The following is a 21,278-nucleotide window of genomic DNA, read 5'->3' on the forward strand; positions in this document are numbered from 1 at the left end:
ATTTACAAAGGGAATATATACGCTTTACAAGAGTATTAACATTAACATTTATATATATACAGTTATGTACCTTCTCTTGTTACTATAAATAAATTCTGGATGACCGTAAATTTAAATCTGGTTTCAATTTTTAGTTTCAAGATGCGAGGGTATCCTGTGCTCAGCATGTGCGCCTAAATAAAAGACGTCTACCGGCAGCCGCAGGCACCCCTCGCACTCTCCATCGATTCATCACCAGCAAAAATTTCTTAGCGCCGGCCTCCGTATTACTGCGCAACCGATGGCTTCCTCCCCGTGGCCGCGCACCGCCGGTGCCGCCCCCGTCTCGCCGCCAGAAGCAGCAGCAGCTGCTGCTACCGCCGCCGCCACCCCCGCCCCGACGTCGGAGCAGCACCGGGTTAAGGTTCCCCCACAACCCCATTTTTTATTCTCTCCCACGCTCGATGGCTCGTTTTCTCTGGCTCTGCAGGTCCAAGCTGAGCTCCTGACTGGTGCGTGCAGGAGGAAGGAAACGCCGCCGCCGCGGCTGTACCGAAGCAGGAGGAGGAGGATGCCAAGCCCCACTTGCCGCGGGACGATGACTCGTAATTGCGATCCCCCTTGTCATGCGTCGCTTCTCTGTTACCGCAATGCATGCTCTGTCCTTGCGTGATTCTCGATAGAAACGCTGCTTCACTTACGGTTATATTGTTTTATGCGTGCACCCATAGGACTATATGGGATCCGCGAACACGCTGCTGTATACTTGTATAGTCGACAGAGGTAGATGTCTGGTACTAGTGCATGGATGAGATGGGGCTGTTACCCTAATACTGGCAGCCCCGCAACAATTACAATGCATAGTATATTAATGTTATTATTATATACTCATATACGGATATACCAATAACAGGGGTACTTCATCAGTCACCACTTTTGTAGTTTTACCATGTGCACAAGGAGTGGTGGAGCCAGAACCAAAGCCCTGTCTGTCAGCGCAACAGCACTGATATTCTGGACTTTAACATATTTGTTTGTAAGCAAATTTCAGCAAAAGAGGTGCTACTTTGCAAAAACCTGTGGGGTCGATGTGGTTCCACTATGGGGCACATGCGAGTGCCTCTTCATCTTTGACGCTGTGTTAGGCATGCGAAGGGAACATGATTAGGCTATATGTTGTTGATAATCATGTAAAAATAGTGGCAAAAAGAATCAAGTTAATATATATTTTTTTCAGAAAGTGCGTCAAGGTATGAAGGCTACCATTTGCACATCATATTTCTCCTAATTTTCTGGTTCCAGCATATTAGTTCTCTCTGGAAGAAGAAGAAAAAGGATGACATCTGTTCTCTACTTAGTGAAAAACACACATAGGTTTCGTCCCTATACATTGATTCTTTGCATCTGTAATGTCACGTCTTCTATCTTGTAGAGTTTTGGTCTCTCTATCAACCATGTATCCAAATCCCATGATTGACAAGCTGATCTGGACAATTTTGACTTTGTAGTAAGTTACACACTGAATTGTTTGACTAATTACCTTTTGGTTCAGAATATCAAACCTTAGATTATTTTTCTTTACACATTAAATACACTTATATTTTGAAGAACCTATTTGGTCCTTGAATTGTATAGCTTACACTTGCAATTGGAGGGAGTAGAAATTACAACATCTTAATCCTGTTAGGCCTATGATTGGCAGAGCAGAGGTATTCCTTTGCTTTGGACCTAGATTCTGCATGTCGTCACTCTGAGAAGCCATCAAGGTTGACGGTAAATTTTGTGCGTTGTGTTTAACATGTGTAGAGAAGCAGTAATCCAAGAGCATGAGCAGAAGATCAATAGATATCAAGCAATCCTTGCAGCCCGTCTGAAGGCCAAGTTTTTCTCTAAAAAGGCTTTTGACAGAGGTACTCATGCACTCTTCAACCTCTTGAACTTTCTAGAGTCACCTAATTTCTATTGTATGCCATTTTTCTCTTTGTTTTATCGCAGACAATCAGATCATTTTGTCTGGTTGTAGCAGCTCTGCCGTTGAGTGAAAATGTGTTATACTTCTCTCTAATATATTTTGAGTACATTATCAGCGAGAGTTAGGGTGGCACTGTTCATATTGTTTTTGATGGGAATCCATGACTCAAGTTCTCTTACATATCAGTCACAGTATGTTAGTCTAGGGCATAACTCTGTTACAAAAGAGTACTCCTTAAACCTAATAATCATCAGTAATTTAATAGCTGTAATTATGTAAGTCTAGGGTCTGTTTGAGCTTACCTGAATTAGAATGTCAATCAATTTAAGATCATCACAACTCTTTTCAGATGCTAAACTCGAAAATGGGCTTTTCCCTTTTCAGTGTCAGCTGAAGCTAGCCTTAGATCTGTTATTTGGCTGCCTAATAATAAATAACTAATAACTTGCTAATGCATCTTCCTCTGCTAGTCAGACAGGTATTAACAACTTAAGTGTCTGTTATATCTTATGTGTATGCTTAGAGCCTTAGATTGCACTTCATATAGTAAAGTTACATCAAACATGACCATGCAAATTATTTGTTAGTCAGCATTGAGTAGACATGATATATATGGCTATCATTTGTGTATGAACCTTTTGTGTTGATAAGTCATTTGATCAACATCTCTAAGCACTACAAATCTATGTTTATGGCCTTATGGGGGCTACTATTAGAAACTATGAACAATATGCATGTATTTATGTTAACAGTTATCTAATGAGATGCTATTTTCTTTTCTGAATTTCAATTTACTTTGCTGTCTTCCACTAGTGGACTCCTAGAGTAATGGGATTTTCTGAGAAAGGGAAATGGCGGTGAAAATGATTTTACTGGATGGACGTCACTAGGATGATTCTGCTAAATTTGCAGATGGTCCTTTTACATGTCAATGCTTGTCCAAATTGTCTAGAAGCCTTTGTAAATAACTGAAAACTGTGTATATTTCAACTGTGATGTATTGTTAAATTTCTCTGTTGTGGTTGGTCACCAAGTAGTGGTATCAGCCAGACAGGGTTCAAATCCTGGCTTACACCCAAAAAAAACTTGCTCCGCCTCCCCACAAAAAATAGCTGAGCACCAGCCTGTTGTAGTGGTGAGGACCTGGGGTAGTGGCAGGGTTCGGGGGGTTTCTCGGCCGGTTTGGCTGGGTTTTCTTCTCAAAGCAAATCGATGGGGGCAGTCCGGTTGAGTTTTTTTTCTGGTATCTCTGTTTATGAGGATTTATTTATTACAGTTTCCTTATTTGATGGTTATTCCTCTTGTTTCACAAGTGTTTTCTAGTCAGACATTCCCTGCATCTCGATGCAAAGTTTCATTTTGATTGATTAGAAGTTTAAAACAGTACTAGCTTTTCTGCTACTTGTCCTGTTAATAGGGAACATCTTTGAATCAGAAACCATTGTTGGAGGTGAAACAATCCAGTCAAGCAGGTATATTTCCTGTGAGCTATCACTCTATCAGTACCATCTCAGGTTTCAGTATAGCAAGCATCTAAATGTCTTTTTCCCCATAGGTGGCCATGTACAAGATCGTTTGCAAACCCAGAAAATTTTTCCCGCAACAAGAACAGCCATGAGAAGGGAAATTCTCCATCTTCAGCAGCAGATTCCTCTGCCAAGAACAACTCTCCACCCTTGGCTGGTGAAGCCTCACCAAAAAATAGTGCTAGTGCTTTGGTCACAGAAAACAATCTAACACCTGGAAAGAGACAGCAATCCAAGAAGAATTGACCTGATGGATTAATGTAGGATAATCAGGTTATGTTCTGTTCCTCTGTAGCCTGAGGCTAGCAACCTGAAGTATACACCTAGCAGGAAAGGCAAATTGATGCCAAAAATGCTTGTAACCTGCTCTAAATTCAGTTTGTTGTACCTGTTCTAGAAAGCATCTGTAGCGAGGAATACTGTTGTTTACTTGGTATTTAAATTGATGTATTATAGACTATCCCTATTGAACTATTGATTGGTTGCTCAAATCTGAATACCAAATTTTCTTTATTACTCTGAATTTCATTATGCGATTTAATTTCTTTTTATGTCGCGGTGACACACTTGCGGATGAGAATACGAAGCTAACTTTTTTCACATGGCAATTTATAACTCCAGAGAGCATGCTGATAGCCTGCTGTTGACACTTCATGGTAATTCTTTCGATTACCATTTTTTTCTCATCTCATTACTGTCCATGAAGGGCGGGTCTGGTGCAAGCGGTAGAGTCTTACTGCCTGTGACCGGAAGGTCCTGGGTTCGAGTCGCAGTCTTCTCGCATTGCACAGGCGAGGGTAAGGCTTGCCACTAACACCATTTCCCAGACTCCGCACAGAGCGGGAGCTCTCTACACTGGGTACGCCCTCATTACTGTCCATATATTCTTATATATTTCTTTTAAAGCTCCAGGGACAGAACCCAAAGTATTCAAGGTTCAGAGTTGACAGCATCATAGCAGGTACACACATTCTCACATACAGGTAAATGCATTTAAAAAATATATATATACTTGCAAATGGACTTACAATGCTATTGAGAGCTGAATGTTTGGAAATGCTTCTGCAGTAATTTATGGGAGGGTAAAATGTTCTTATCTACAGAATCATATTACTGAACTGTAAGATGTTTCTATCTGAATGTTGGCTCTCTGTAGTACTTTCCGGTTCTTGTCCTGTTGTATGGAAAGCTGCATCACCAAGCCTACAGAGGTTTTTTATTGTTGTCAGTGGCCTGCCCGCCTGTGCAAGTATGTATCAACTATCAATACTCTTGCTTTCTAAATACTCTGGTTGGCCCTTGTGATGTGAGCAACTCAAAGTGGTCTATGCTTTTTGTATTTTATATTTACATTCTCACAACAAGCTTTAGACAGCACTGATTGATGGCTCAATTGCCGGTTGCAAATTTCAGACACGTCCTTGTGTCAGAGTCTCTTTGGTTTGCAATTTTATCAAGATTAATTTGACATCCGCATTACTGGAAAGATAACAAACCTGGTACGTTATTGCCTGGATACTACATTATATTATTTCCAAGTGAAGTCAAAATTAGATGCAACACTTCTGAAATTGTGCTTGAACTAGTGCACATGTTTCTGATCTCATGTAACTAAGTATCAATGTCAAGTTGTTAAAAACATGTTCGACACCTAAGTATTAAATTTTTAGTCCATTTCAAAAACTTGTATAATTACATGGCACCGATGTGGTAGTTGACTAGATGTGTGGTATATAGATGACAAACTTCTCTTGTTTTTAACTTTCTATAATTATTAATACAATCATGATGATATATTATTTGTGAGATTAACATAACCGACGGGTGCTCAAAACCCGCGGGCGTAGGTGCGGGTGCAAAATTGCACCAGTAGGGTGTGTCGGGGGCGGGTGTGACAATAGCTTGCGAGTGTTGTCGTGGGCGGGTATTTGCTCCACCCGCACCACACCTGACCCATTGACATCCCTGCTCTTGTGAGATTTTAATTTCCTATGTTCAAATTTGGCATTTTGAAAGAGCACGCCTAAGCAACTTAGAATGGTTTCTTTATGTATCAAATTTCTGTTGGAAGTTAAATCAAGGATGCAATGCAAGTTCACATATTTATTTGTCTTTTTAATTCAAGAGAATTAAATTCAATAAGCATCTGAATGAATTGATTGTGTTGCTTTTTTCTGTGATTGAATCAAAGCAATCTTTTTTTCATTTGATGGAAATACAACTTCTCAAATACACCCTTTGTTCTAAACTATAAGATGTTTTGGTTTTTTTAGATACATGATTTTCACTATGTATCTAGCCATAGTGTATATTTAAGTGCATATTAAAAAAATATGTATCTAAAAAGCCAAAACGTCTTATAATTTGGAATTGAGGGAGTAATACTGAAAAACCACTGAAGCAAGCGAGTTTACAGCAGCCCCCAATCCCATCCACCACATCATTTTCAGTGGAAAGCATCAATTGAAACCAATCATAAAGCTTCTTATTCCTTATTGGTTTATGGGCAGTTCCTTGTTTTTTCATCTTTGTGCTGTTGTTACTTTGGATAACAGCTTGTTAATTAGTACACCAGATCAAAATTTGTCTTGGCCACCTTTACAAAAAGATGTCAATAATAGGTAGTCAGAATATACCTGTAGACATATAGGAGGCAAATAAATCCACCTCAAAACATATTTTATTTAGTATACTATAGTAACAAGCATCGTAGCTAAAATGTGAAGATAAGAATGAATTTATTTAGTAGCGGTGTCATGTTGCGGCTCTGAGGAGGAGCTTGGCGTGGCGGTGTTCTGCGCCTGGGTGAGGCGCTCGAGCTTGGTACTGAGATCGGCCTTCTCCTTCTCGAGCCGGGTGTTCTCGCAGCACATGTCACTGCAGCCCCTCATTGCGTGGTTCAGCTCATCGAGGAGGCAGCGGTTGGCGCCGCGGAGGTGGACGACCTGCGCCCACAGCTCGGTGAGCTGCCGCTGCTTGCGCATGCGTGACCTCCTGGCGGACTCCCGGTTGGAGACCATCCTCCGCCGCCTCCGCTCAGCCTCCGCCATTGCCGTGCGACCGCCGCTGTAGGCGTCATCGGTACTGCCGGAGCCGGCTGGACTGTTGCCGGCAGCTGCGACGACAGCCGCCGGTGCTTCGTGAATAGGTTGTTCAAAGGCAGAAGGCGAGAGGTGGTGGAATAACGGAGTAGGCGGCATGGCGATCATGTTGCTGTGGTAGTGAGCGTTGAATGCCTGGTCCGGATTTGAGAGGCAGTGAAGGCTAGCCACTCCATGGAAATGGTGCTGCTGCTGGTGCAGCATGTTGCTTCTTCACTCGTTTATTTGCTCAGTGGAGACTGCTGGAGACCTTCGAGGGTGAGATCGAGCTGGGATCTCGATGTGGCTGTCTTCTTGGTGGATTTTTGCTATGGGTGAGCGGAGGGGGTACTTGGTTGGTGAGGGCCTTTTATAGCGTACCAAAGGTAGTTTCGCTTGCCCCCTAGCCTTGCCCAACTAGAGAGAGAAGCCACCTTCTCTCGCCTCCTCCTTTTTTTTTATTATTTTGGTAGAATTTGGTCGCTTTAGTTTTGTCGATTTGGTACATGGCCTCATGAAGGGCGACCTTTCGCCTTTCATGCTCAACAATATCCAAACGACATTCCACTTAACCTTCTACCCCCTCTAGCTCTGCCCTACTACTTTTCAAGAGAATATTGGCCTTTTCTTTTACCGTCTTGCATGCATCCATAACTTGACTTGCGTGAGTAGTCTTGTCTAATGGTAAAATTTATTCTAGATAGCGTTCATGCATGCCAAACTCTCACTTTCACTTGTAATGTATTCTCCATTCCCCAAGATGCCCGGCCTTTGGCCTTTGGCCTCTGTCATCAACAAATTACTTTACTGATAGAAATTCTTTACCTAGTTGTAAGAGTTAGTTGCATGAACCTGCTGGATGTATGGATAGATGTGTAGCTTTACCTACTGAGAGCCACTGTAGGAATAAACAGGTTGAGATTGTTAGGCCACTAGCTAGATTATGAAGCAGATCGGCTATGCGTATCGTTTATAGTTTTTATCACATCTGCTTGTACGTATGCACCGTGCAAGTCCGACACCCATGAGTTTGATCACAGAGCTGCAAGTGCTTGTGATGAGCTTATATCACTACCATAGGGGTTCGACAGCCAAGAGGATGGATGGATTGGTGTACCTCGTTCCTTTTTGCACTACTGTAGCGCTTTACTGTATATAATAATTGTAGTTTCTTTTCCTTTAGCAATTTGGATGCTGGTACTGTAGTAATTAATCTAAGATATCATATTATGGCTTTTCAAGATACTTGAACATTGCTAGATGCACATGTAATAAGCTGAGGATTAACCAACTACGTAGGGTTGATCCCATTTTTCTTGGCTTGGCTTGGCTTGTGAGTTGTGACCATTCTTTCAGCTTTCTGACTAAGACATTGTTCATCCTCCATAAGTGGTACAACTTGCAAAAGCAATTGCAAATTGACAATTCCAACCATAAATAAATAGGTGAACCATGTAGCCAAAGCAGAGTATGAGGTGCTGCAAACATTCCTTTATTCTTTTTTTTTTGGTAAAAGAAAATAGAAGCAAGGGCCCCCTACATATCTTTATCTGACAACAATATAGGATCAACTGAAACTGTGGGGGAAACCTTTATCAACAATAAAGATGATATCTAGGCAAGAAGATTATAGAATAAAGAAATATAACAAAATCATATGTTTGAAAGACAAGAAACATGAAGGGTCAATTGCGTTCTTACTCCTACTCTTGAGTTCACTTGTGATTTTGTCCTTGTTTTTCTCCAAGATTATGATTTTGCCTCCGCCGTTTCAGGCTGCAGCTACTGTTTGCTCCTGGTTTGGGTCAATTAGCTGGAGTCAGCTGAGATAAACTTAAGAGAGAGAAAAAAACGATTGTCAAATTGAAAATGGCCGAATTTTAACTTTACAGCTAGAGATGCGAACAATTTGGGGATTCTTGTGCAGGTGCTGAAAGGAGGTGCTCCCTGTAGTTTAGACCATGCTCAGGATGTAAAAAAAAAGTTAAAATGGAAGAGGAGGAAAAAATTACAGAAGAAATTCCCAGTAGTTTATGCACTGGAATTTCTCTAGAAACCAGAGCATAGTCTTCTTTAGACTGTCACTAAAAATCCGCTACGTACTTACCAAAACCTGTGCCCAAAGCAGTACTATAGCTCAGCATTGTTGATATGCATGCATCTGCATCTCCATTTCCGTTTTGTCCAGAGAGCTGGAATACTGTTGCATTATTCGCGGCAGCAGCGGATCCGCGGCTGACGCCATCGGACGCATGCTTTTGCAAAAGCAGGGACCGACGCGGAAATATTTGGGCGATTAACCCCTCGGCGCAGCGACCAGCGGCAGCGACAGGTTGGGTTGCCGATTGAGACGCATGCTTGGGCGTCCTTTCCTCGGCAGAGTGGCAGCACGAATCACACACTTAATTGCAACCACCAAGAACATATTAAATCGTATAAAAAGCAGTTGCTATCCTGCTTTGCTTCTTGCCAATTGTGACGCCCCTGTCGAACACCTCGTTTTCAAGCTAGCTTTTCTTTTAGTAATATGTGTGTACATACGATCATGTGGCTCACATATCTAACATTTGTGAACCGGAACAGTGACCGACTTTTTCTTGTTGAGAGTACTTGGTGTGATCTGTGATGTGTAGTGGCCATGGAACTTGAGGAGATGAAAGTCAAGAACCAAGGCAAGGGCCAGTCCGCCAGTGAATGTATGTTTCCTTGACACCTCCAACTCAAATCCATTTCTCATCATCCAAGTCATTTCTTAGGCAGTTCCAAGTATCATCAGCAGCTCAACAGAAAAATCAGCGCAGGGCAGAGATAGTTTGTTTCATTTTTTTTCAGTGGCAACAAGCTATCACTGAATAAATCTCACTTGATTCTACTTGGGACGTGGTCGGAAAAAAAAACTTCGTCGATGTTTCTGGCCTTGTGCTTGGCTGGAGGCTTGTCCCCCCGGATTATTCTCTTCGTCCTCCCTTTCAGGCCTGATGAAATCCTTAGGATTCAAGTTGTGCATTTGAGTATTTGATTGACATTGATGCAACAAGGCAGTGGTAGAATATGTGCCCCGACTCAGTAAGAGGAGGCAAGGACACCTGACCGAATCGTTCATGTTTTTGCTTGCCAAATCTGGGCTCATCTATTGACTAGGCATTTCAGGGGAGCAGCAGCCGCATGTTATGGGATTCTAGTTGTGTACTCCAAGAATTAGATGCAAACTTGCGGATAAAAAAGCTCACGTGATTAGACTCGGGAGGAAGTCAGATCGTGAAATGGAGATAGTTAGCTTATGTTTGCATTTTAAATGTAGTGAAGTGAAAAGAAGGTGGTGGCCAAGCCGGTAAGCACAATAAGAAAGGTATCACTTTCTGATTATGGAACAACTTCTTATTCCGATATTCACCACAAAATTCTGGGGATTTGATAGAGTTCACTCCTGACTGTCTAGGTTAACGGTGACTGTGTGAGAAGAAAAGGGAGTTGAGCTAGCTAGATGTTCTTCTCGAGATTGCACTTTCCGGCACAATGAGTTTAGTGTGTTTGTATGGTTTAGGACGTAAAAGTGTGGCATTAATAAATTTGTTTCCTTGGTAGAGAATTCCTTACCTCTCTAATTATATATTTCTTGTCACCTCTTGGTACCTTCCAAGACCATAAAAATCGAGGAATTTAATTTGTTACCTCTTGGTAGAAAATCACAACGACGAATTATGAAGCAATTCATTCATTCGCATAGAGGAATTTAAGTTGAGGATCATTTCTGATGTTTTTCTATTCTTATTCATTTTTTCGTGGCAATATATTTAAAAATTTGGATTTATAAATCGATAAAAATGGTTGATGTATACTCATACACCTTGCTTTGAGGAAGCACAATCGCAAACCATCTCCTTCGGAGCAAAGCTGAACATGAGCTAAATGAACTATACAAGAGCGCGTGATGTATACTCACGCGCTCTTGTATAGTTCATTTAGCTACCTTGCCTGCTTGTTAGGGCCACATTGTTGAAAATCTTGTATGATAAGTTCTGCTTTCCATTTCTCTAAAGAAAGCTGCTACTTTGGTTTCCCTCTCTTTGAAAGGAAAATTATTCAGTTTTGGAAAAGAAAAGAATGGTTCTTTGTTCATGAAAATGAGGTTTGCTGTTCAACTGACAACATAAAGTTCCAATAATGAATGTCCTTATTATTGCTGTTAGCTATATTAATTCACAAAATTTAGGCAAGCTTAATGTGCACCTCACTGTTACGAATTAAAGGCCTAAACGAGATCGTATCATTATGAGACACACTAAAAAAAGACAGCTCCTATAAATTCTCACAATAATTATAAGCATGTGATCTTTAATTCGGTTGACTCTAATCATGGTCGCCCACTATAGCCATTGGATCTAGACTATTTTATAAAAAAAAACAAGTGGCCAACTTTGTAACACCCTCTGTGTTGCGCCCTAAACAAACTATTAAATCATGTCATGAGCATCATGTTTATGTAATAATGCATATGATAGAAGGTGTTGATAAATTTCTTGTAGCCTAAAATAACCAATAAAAATGTTAAATAGAAATTTATTCAATAACTCATGTTATGTCAAGTAGGGTGGAAAACCAATTTTTATTGAGCAAAAGTATTATAGAACATGTGTGTGACACCTAATAAGGTTTGCAGTACAAACTTTGTAGATAACAATGCAACTCTTGCTGTAGAAAAATAATATGACTAGCTAGTATTTCTAATGGCTTGGAAATGGAACTTGAAGTCATATTCAGCTCAAGACTTGGAAGAAATTTTAAGTTTGAAAACAGTGTGACAATACCATGTTGGTGAATTAATTCTGAAAAATCTAGCTAAAGGTCAATGTTGCGTTTTTGCTCCTTATGGTAGACTGATGCACCCTCGTTAGCATGGTCGAGGTAGTTTAGCTTCAACTGTGTTAGGTTAGTTTTTAGACGTGCTTTAAAATTGGTGCATGTCATATGTCTAGCCCTTGCGCACGGTCACCTCGAGCGGCCGCTTGGCGTCGCGCGGCTAGCCACGTTCCGCGCGCTGCGGTGCCGAGCCCGGTCGGCCTATATTGCCATGGGTTGGCCGTGGCAGTTCCCAGCGGGCCGCTATCATTGCCCTGCAGCTGCTGGCCGTCGCGCTGCTGCCTCACCTCGCTGTCGCGCTACTGCCCCCGCTGTCGCCCTTCCCGCCTCGCGCTGTGCTGCTGCTGCTGTCCTTCTCGCCATCACACGCGTGGGCTTGTCCCTACTACCGGCGCCGTCGCGTCGCCGTCGCATCTGCGCTCTTTGCAATCCTGCGCCGCTGCCTGGCCCTGTCCGATGGCACTGTCTCTGCCGCGTGCACGCTGCTGGCCTAGCCGTGCGCGGGGCCAAGCCGATGCCACGACAGTCGCCATCTGGCTGTCGTGGCGCTCGTCTCGCCGCTCAATTCACCTACCCGCCGAGTTACTACCTGCCTTGGCTGTCTCGTAGCGCTGCGGTCTCACCCCACTGTCCTGCCGCCCAAGCGCCGTTGTTGCCTTGGCACGCTGTGCCTGGCGCTCTTGCTTGTGCCGTTTCTATCATATCCCCTCACTCACTGACGTGTCTAAGCCTCCACAGTCATGTCCCCACATGGCTATGCCCTCGTCATGTCTTGACCGGTCTGCGTTAAATCGAGAGCGTGGGCCACGATGTTGCAGCGGTAGCGCACCATTCCCTTCTAAATCCCTAGCTCAGGCTCCCAGTCCAATTCCTCGTGCCGTGAGTAGGATAGGAAGTTAATTAGGCACCCTATCCTCCTCAAGCCCGATCGAGCACTGCCGACCGACAAATCGGTGTTTTGCTCACCGCTGGCCACGCGCGTCGTCGAGTCGGTAGATTTGGGGGTAAGGCCCAAGGGGTTGGTAGCGGTTCAATTGCTCGTATCCTCAAACTCGCCTTAACTCTCTCTATCAGGTGCTTGCATTATTTTGGCCAGAGAACTCGTTGGCGACGTGGTGACGCATCGGTGACCAGCTCGGAGCGCCGCCACGCGGTGCGGGCGCACATGGCCAGGGTGAAAGGATCAAGATGCCCAAGAGGGGGGGGGGGTGAATTGGGCTAATTTGATTTTTTTGTAATAATTAAGCCCTACACTTAGCCCATTTCACCCCTTGTGTCTAGAATGTGTTTCTATTGTTCTGCCGTACAAAAGTTTTACACCCTAGATTCCAATCCTACTCTATCATGGTAATTCTAGGAATGTAAAGGTATGAAATGAATTGCTCAAATATAAATGCTCAAAATAAAGAGAGGCAAAGGAACACGGCGATGTTTTTCTGAGGTATCGGAGAGTCGCTACTCCCCACTAGTCCTCGTTGGAGCACCCACGCAAAAGGTGTAGCTCCCCTTTGATCCACGCAAGAATCAAGTGCTCTCTATGGGCTGATTCTTTGACACTCCGTCATGGTGAATCACCCACAACCGCTCACAACATGACTTGGGTCATCCACAAGCTCCGCTGGATGATCACGAAGCTCCCAACCACCACCGAGCCGTCTAGGTGATGGCGATCACCAAGAGTAACAAGCACAAACTCTCACTTGACCAAGACAAGCCTAATGAGAAAGGTGGATGGACACTTGCTACTCCCTATGCACTAGTGAGGTCCTTAATCTTGGATTATCAACTCTCAATCACCACACTAGGATCTTGCTCTCCCTTGAACTCCAAATGCATTTCATAGCTGAACAATTGGGCAAGAGACCTCCCATGAATGAGTGGGATAAGTATTTATACCCCCTCATTCAAAACATAACGGTTGGAGGCCAACTCAGCAAGTTTCGGGGTGACTGGATGCTCCGGTCAGTAGTACACGTCACTGTGTCAGAGAGAGGCGTTAGCTCTGGCCGGACTCTAACCTGCGTCCGGTCATCACCCACCGGACATGTCCGGTCAGCAAAATGCCCCTACGAATGCTCTTTGATGTTGATCGGACGCAGGCACCCTAGCATCCGATCATGTACTGTTTAATATTCGATCAGTACATGACTGTAGCTGCTGATGAAATGAACTGACTGGACTCTTCAAGCTACGTTCGGTCACAACCAAACCAGTGTCTGGTTAGTTATTTGGCCCTTCATTCATTTCCAATTCAAAATCCTTCGAGTATGAAGTTGACTTCTATCGATCTTAGGGTTATTCCTGAGCTACCTAGTGCTAAGTTTGACATGTGTGCACCACACCTAATCCATTAGACTCACCTAGGTCAAGCTACTAGTCCAGACCCCCTTAATAGTACGACCAAAGGAGAAATAAAGTCCTAAACTACTCTAAGTGTCTCTCTAACGCCAAACGACACTTAGAACTAGTCCGTCCTTAACCTTGTCGTTCATCCTTTGAAAACTGAAACGATTTCCATCGATAGGGGCATGACAACCATGATTGTCCAATCAATTTCCATTACCATGACCTAACTCAAATTGCCTCTGCAAAACACACATTAGTCGTACTAATCTTGTGTCGTCATTAATCACCGAAACCCAACTAGGGGCCTAGATGCTTTCAATCTCCCCCTTTTTGGTGATTGATAACAACACAACCTCGAGTATGTAAAAGAGGTGAGTGAGGTTTTCAACATGCTTGGTTCATATAAGCATTTGACAATAAGAACAAAGGAGTTAGGCATGCTTGTATGACCCAAGCCAACATTGTGTACTCAAAAGATATGAATTAAGCATGAGTACATGAAGTAAAGCTCATTTGAAACGGAGTAAAACACGGAAGCATAGCAAATGAGCATAACCAAGTGACATGACATATATATATATACATACATATATATATATCAATGCAGAGAGCACCCAAGTCACATAAGTCTCACCATCACATGAATGCACAAAGTAACACACACAAAAGACCAAAAGAAACGAATCGAGACCATCTCACACGCTCCCCCTAGATCTAACATACTCGCTCCCTCTCCCCCTTTGGTGACAAGCACCAAAACCTAAGGGTCGGACGGTGAGACAGGAGCAGTCGAGTCGGGCGCTGAGGTACGATGAGAGATCTAGAACTAAGCTGCATCACCCTCTAACCCCGAGCTCTGAGCGGTCTGACCCTTTGTCGCTGGAAGTGAAGGTGAAGCGGTCTGGGTCTACTTAGTAACTGGCATGGCCTGTGACTCTAGAGGTGTCACTATAGGAAGTGGAGCCACATCTACCACTGTCGCTGTTGCTGTCGCTGTCGCTGAAGCCTCAAGTGTAGGATTGACTGTCTGAGGTGGCTCGGATGATGCAATAGACGACAGAATCATCTTGGTAGTTCCAATAACTAGAGCAGTTGTGGTAGGGATAGGGACTTAGAACACTGGAGGTGTAGGTTGCCATGTAAGGTCACTGAAGGTAGCACCGAGACTCCTAGAGACTAGGGTGTCTGTCACTAATGTCGAAGAAGTTTGAGTCGGAGTGAAGCCCATAACAATAGGAGTAAAGTGCAGACCCTGAGCTATCCCTGGTGAAGCAAACCACTAAGACACCTACTCTGTAGGTGAGGCAAACTAAGGAGCTAACTGTCTCTAACTCGGAAGCCCACTAGGCTATATAGCTAGAGTCACTAGAGTGGTGGTGGTAGGCTGGCCTATCTGAAGTGTAGACTGCTAAGGAGCAACCTCAATAGAAGTGAATACATGCTGCATGAAGCTAAGTAACTACTACTGAATCATAAGCTGCTGCTGCTGCATGGCCTGCTACTACCGCTGAAACTCATCCTGTCGTGCCTAAACCTGAGCAAGTGCAGCTATGGTCTCCTGTGCTGGTGTGCCTGGTTCTACCTCATCTACTCAAGTACAGCTAGAAGTGCTAGGTCAGTCTGCGACGGCTATGGTGGAGCTGAGCTGGAGCCACTGGCCTCTCTGTTGTGTGGTCGAGGAGCCTTCTATGGAATCGGCTGATAGTCATCATCTAAGCTATCAGTAGGGTCATTCTCGACCACATCTTCCTATTAGGCATCTAGCTCCTCCTCCTTTATCTCTACAATGCCTCTAATGATCTCATCCTACTGAGCTGCTATCTCTGGTACCTCCGGGCAACGACTCGGCTAGCGAGGTGTCCTCGCACGACTGTGATGTTGTAAGGGCCCATGACACCTAAGAGGGGGGTGAATTAGGCAACTTAAAATTCTAACTCTAAACTATGGCCTCTAATTTCACCTAGTCAAAACCTATACAAGAAAGTAATCTATATAGATGTGCAACTATGGTTTTGCTAGGTGTGTTGCTATCTCTACCGCAAAAGAGTTATGCAACCTAGGTTTCAATCCTATCAACTAAGCTAGGAAAGTAAATCAATCAACCAAGGTAGCAATGTGAATATGGAAGGTAAAGATGAGGTAGAGATGCAAACTCCCGTCGACGATTCTGGTATTTTTACTGAGGTATCGAGAAGCGCTCAAGCTTCCCCCTAGTCCTCGTTGGAGCCCCTCACAAGGAATCCCTCGCAAGGGCTAAGCTCCTGGTTAGGTAACTACATAGATAGCCCTAGGCCTTCCCCACGTGCAAGTGGGTCTCCAATGTGCCTTTCGGCAAGCCTCTCCCAAACCGCTCCCCACCGTCTTTACTATCAAGCTTTCGGCCAAATCGCCGTGAGCCTTGTTCCCTTTGGTACACGGTGGCGGCCACACCACAAACGTGGTTGGTTTGATCTCGTAAGACTACAAGCCCCTCCAATGTACAACAATGGTGCGTGCAAGCACCGAGTGATAAGAGGTGTGCAAACCTCACTAAACACTAGGCCTAAACCTCGAGCAAGCGCATAAGCGGTGGTCTAATCAACGTAAGCACTTCGCAAAGCACCTACGCTAATCACCTAATGAATTACTAAGCACTATGCAAGTGGAGATCACTAAAATGGTGTATCAACACCCTTGGTATGTTTCCTCAGCTCTCCACCTCTTAAATGGCTGGTTGGGGGTCTATTTATAAGCCACATAGAGAAAGTAGCTGTTGGAGGCAAAATCTAGCTTTCTGCTACTGACCGGACACTGTTGTCGTCCTGACCGGACGTGTCTGGTCATCCCGACCGTTGAGCATGCACGTAGAGATCGAACGTACTACCGAGTATGGAATACTTGTAGAATCATTTTGAAATACTTATAGAGATCCAACTTGTAGAGTAACCCCCCTAAATTTATGCACACAAGTATGGAATACTTGTAGGAGACATGCACATTGATTTTAAAATAAAAAATACCACTTGAAAAATGACATCACATGAATGTGAGAATCATTTTTGAAGGTGATATTTAGGAGAAATTATCTACAATTTGGACTTTGGCACATATTAGATGAACAATTGTAAAACAAGCTATGTGCCATGCTCCTAAACAATTTAAACCATGTAGGTTTGCTCCAAGGGTTAAGAGTGAAACCGAGCAAGCCTACCATAAGATATACCTAGTGTATGTAAGACAAAAGATTAAACATGCAAATACAAACCTAGGCATGAAAAGGAACTAGATGCTAATTGAAATTGCAAGAAATTAAATCTAGTTACATAACATGGGAAGAGGAATTTGGGTCCATAGTATTCACTAACTAACTTGACAATTACCTTGTCCATAATGATGCACCCCATGAAATGCACCCATACTTTGCCAAGTCTCCAAATTCCTCGAAGTCCATCGGACTTCTCACTTCCCTTTCGGGATCCAAACCTTCTTGGCGCTCTTCATATTGGAAATGATCTCCTTTGGCACCCAAATGCGTTTGGCCCCATTGTTGGCTTGCTTGTTCACCTTGATGGCCACCACCTTGTCATTTTTCTTCTTCTTCAAGAGATAAGGTGTGGAGGCCTTTTTGTCCACCTTGTTGGTGTAGGTGTTGGAGAGCTTGTTTGTTTCCTTTTTATTTGTCTCTTTCTTCTTAGCTCCTCTCCCATTCTTCACCTTGCACTCATAGGACTTGTGGCCTTCCTTGTGGCACACATGGCAAACCATGGTTTGTCCTTCATCAAGCTTCTTCACTCCCTTAACGGTGTTATCTTGATGATGTTGGGCTTGCTCCATTTTGCCTTTTACTTGAGTCAAGTCCTTGGTAAGGTGAGCCACTTCTTGCTTGAGTTGCTCATTCTCCATTGTGACCTCTTGTGTGCATGTATCTACAATAACTTTCTCAACACAAACTTGGTTGCACAAGGGTGAGTCTAAACATAAATTATTGCAAGAAGTAGAAGCATCCTTTTTAGGCATGCCAAAGATAGAACTTTTCCTTTTAGATGCCTTGGTGAGGGTTGTACCGACGGCTTCAAGATTAGCAACTTTATTAGTTAGCTCATCACAATGTTTGCATATGGTTTCCATTTTAGCAAGCAAACTTTTATAATCATCTTGTGAGCTAGCTAACTTTTCTTTTTAATTTTTAATTTTTCTTTACAAGTTGCTCATCATTGATTATGCATGCATTTGTTGTTGCACTAGCCTCAAGTTGCTTAATTTTAGTAGATAGTTCAATATTGAGATTAGCAAATGTCACATATTGTTCAAGCAAGGTTTTATTTGCTTCTTGTGAACTATCTAGCTTTTCTTGCAACATTTTTAGCTTCTTTTGTTGGCTAGTACATGCCTTAGCATATTTAAGATTTTCTTGCACAAGTTCATTAAGAGAAGGCATTTCATCATCACTATCACTCTCACTAGAGGATGAGCTTTCGTTACCTCATGCCATAAGGCACACATGAGAAGAGCTTGATGATGAGTGCTTGTGGCCTCACCTCTTGTGATGGTCTTCTTCTTTACTTGAAGAATCATCCCATGACCTTATTAATGTGAGGGGTTTGTCCTTGCACGCCTTCTTCTTTGTCTTGGGTGTGGGCTTGTTTGGATAAACTTTCAAAAAGTGTCCCAACTCGCTGTATCCATATCATTCTTTCTTTCTTTGCTCATTTCTTTGATTGATGAAGATGAAATCTTGAATTTTGATGGACACACCCTTGACATTGAGCCTTTGGATCATATTCTCCACCTTGTTGATAAGTTTGATTGATTCTTCATTAAGGTCGGAGGTGGAGGTGGAAGATTGATCATCATCACTTGAATCATCATCATCATCATCATCCTCATCTTCTTCTTCATCTTCACTTGAGGAGCTTGAGCTTGAGCTTGTCTCAACTTGTTTGTCTTTCATCTTCTTTTTCTCACTACATGCGGGAGCTTTGCCTCTGCTTGATGATGAGGCTTCTTCTTGACCCATCTTCCATGACATTTCAAATGCCACTATCTTGCCAATGACTATGACCGGGGTCATGGTGCTCAAGTCCTCCATGTTGTGAAGAATGGTGATGATGCTTGCATATTTCTTTTGTGGTAGCATAGAGATGATCTTCCTCATGATGTTCACATCATCTAGCTTCAATAATCCTATTGAATGGAGCTCATTGATAATTAGATTCAAATGAGAATACATATCACGAAGAAGCTCATCATCATTCAATTTAAAGGAATCATAATTTTGTTTAGCTAGACAATGTTTTTGCTCAGGGACATTAGTTGTGCCGTCATGGAGCTCTTGGAGTTTTAATCAAATTTCATGTGTCATATTTAAAGTGAACACTTGGTTAAACACATCCATGCTAAAAGATTCAAATAAGCAATTTTTAGCTCTAGCATTGAAATAAATTTCTTTTTCTTCACTCTTTGTGGGTTTATCGGGATTCTTAATGGGTTTCATCCCATCATGAGTGACTCTCCAAACACCCAAATCTACCGCCCTAAGGTGACAAGCCATTCTAGGTTTATAGTAGGGGAAGTTAGTGCCGTCAAAGTACAAAGGCCTAGAGATATCCATCCCAACCACTCTAAATAGTGTCGACTCAACGACGATGAAGCCAAAGGTCCAAATTGAGCCAACTGACTCTGATACCACTTGTAAGGGACCATGACGCCTAAGAGGGGGGGGGGTGAATTAGGCAACTTAAAATTCTAACTCTAAACTATGGCCTCTAATTTCACCTAGTCAAAACCTATGCAAGAAAGTAATCTATCTAGATGTGCAACTACAATTTTGCTAGGTGTGTTGCTATCTCTACCGAAAAAGAGTTATGCAACCTAGGTTTCAATCCTATCAACTAAGCTAGAAAAGTAAAGCAATCAACCAAGGTAGCAATGTGAATGAGGAAGGTAAAGATGAGGTAGAGATGCAAACTCCCATCGACGATTCCGATATTTTTACCAAGGTATCAAGAAGCGCTCAAGCATCCCTCTAGTCCTTGTTGGAGCCCCTCGCAAGGAATCCCTCGCAAGGGCTAAGCTCTTAGTCAGGTAACTCCATAGATAGCCCTAGGCCTTCCCCACGTGCAAGTGGGTCTCCGATGTGCCTTTCGGCAAGCCTCTCCTAGACCGCTCCCCGCCGTCTTCACTATCAAGCTTCTGACCAAATCACTGCGAGCCTTGTTCCCTAGTCCTCGTTGGAGCCCCTCGCAAGGAATCCCTCGTAAGGGCCAAGCTCCTAGTTGGGTAACTCCGTGGATAGCCCTGGGCCTTCCCCACGCGCAAGTGGGTCTCCGGTGTGCCTTTTGGTAAGCCTCTCTCGGACTGCTCCCCACCGTCTTCACTATCAAGCTTCCGACCGAATCACCGCGGGCCTTATTCCCTTTGGTACACGGTGGCGGCCACACCACAAACGCGGTTGGTGTGATCTCATAAGACTACAAGCCCCTTCGATGTACAACAATGGTCGCGCAAGCACCGAGTGATAAGAGGTGTGCAAACCTCACTAAACACTAGGCCTAAACCTAGAGCAAGCGCATAAGCGATGGTCTAATCAACCTAAGCACTTCGCAAAGCACCTACGCTAATCACCTAATGAATCACTAAGCACTATGTAAGTGGAGATCACTAAATTGGTGTATCAACACCCTTGGTATGTTTTCTTAGCTCTCCACCTCTCAAACGGCTAGTTGGGGGCTCTATTTATAAGCCACATAGAGAAAGTAGCCATTGGAGGTGAAACCCAGCTTTCTGCTACTGACCAAACACTGCTGTCGTCCTGACCGGACGTGTTGGGTCATCCCGACCATTGAGCGCACACATAGAGATCGGATGCATTGCCGAGTCCGGTCATCATCGACTGGACGTGTCCGGTCAGATTTGCGTCGCTCTAGAACCTCTCTGGACATGATCAGACGCTGCACTTTGTGCATCTATCATCCAGTGCCGCTGTGTCTGATCCTCACTGAGTTGTTGCCGTGATGATGAATAGTGAAGTCCATGTGTCTAGTCACTGCCTCGCTCAGCATTCGGTCACTGCTACTGATGCCTACTGTTGCCGAGCAACTGATCGGACACGTCTGGTTCTCATAGGGCCGCATCCAGTCACCTCTATGGAGCTTGTTTCTTCGTGATCTTGTGTCTGACTTGGTTCCTATCTTTATGCTTGGACTTTGCTTGATATCTTGGATCCTCTCTTGTGCTTCTAGGGTCTTGCTTAAGGTGTTTATCATCCGATCATCATGTCGCCTTTATCCAAGTCACGTTTGCACCCTATTGAACTACAAAACAATTACTTGTAAATTCATTAGTCCAATTTGGTTGTGTTAGTCATCAAACACCAAAATCCAAAGTAAATGGGCCTAGGGTCCATTTTCCTTATAGACATAGCATCTGGCTCATGTCATACTGTGGAAACTTAGTGGTAGCACCTGTCCACTCTGCCATTGTCTCTGGGGACTTGTGTGGAACTACCTTTTAGAGTAGGAAAGTGATCCAACGAGC

General features: G+C 43.5%; 2 protein-coding genes across 2 annotated transcripts; one reads left to right on the forward strand and one right to left on the reverse strand.

Annotated features, from left to right (window-relative positions):
* The first annotated feature begins 216 nt into the window (after positions 1-216).
* On the forward strand, positions 217-3,937 carry LOC136551976 (uncharacterized). Its single transcript, XM_066543504.1, has 5 exons — positions 217-403; positions 502-584; positions 1,786-1,889; positions 3,369-3,423; positions 3,507-3,937. The coding sequence occupies exons 1-5, from the start codon at positions 281-283 to the stop codon at positions 3,721-3,723; spliced, it is 582 nt and encodes a 193-aa protein (XP_066399601.1). The 5' UTR covers positions 217-280; the 3' UTR covers positions 3,724-3,937.
* A 2,015-nt stretch (positions 3,938-5,952) lies between these two features.
* Positions 5,953-6,985, reverse strand: LOC136551977 (basic leucine zipper 43-like). Its single transcript, XM_066543505.1, has one exon. It carries the CDS (start codon positions 6,780-6,782, stop codon positions 6,216-6,218), a length of 567 nt encoding a protein of 188 aa, XP_066399602.1. The 5' UTR covers positions 6,783-6,985; the 3' UTR covers positions 5,953-6,215.
* Between the last annotated feature and the right edge of the window lie 14,293 nt (positions 6,986-21,278).

This window comes from Miscanthus floridulus, chromosome 4, assembly GCF_019320115.1.
Source record: "Miscanthus floridulus cultivar M001 chromosome 4, ASM1932011v1, whole genome shotgun sequence".
Lineage (NCBI taxonomy): Eukaryota > Viridiplantae > Streptophyta > Magnoliopsida > Poales > Poaceae > Miscanthus > Miscanthus floridulus.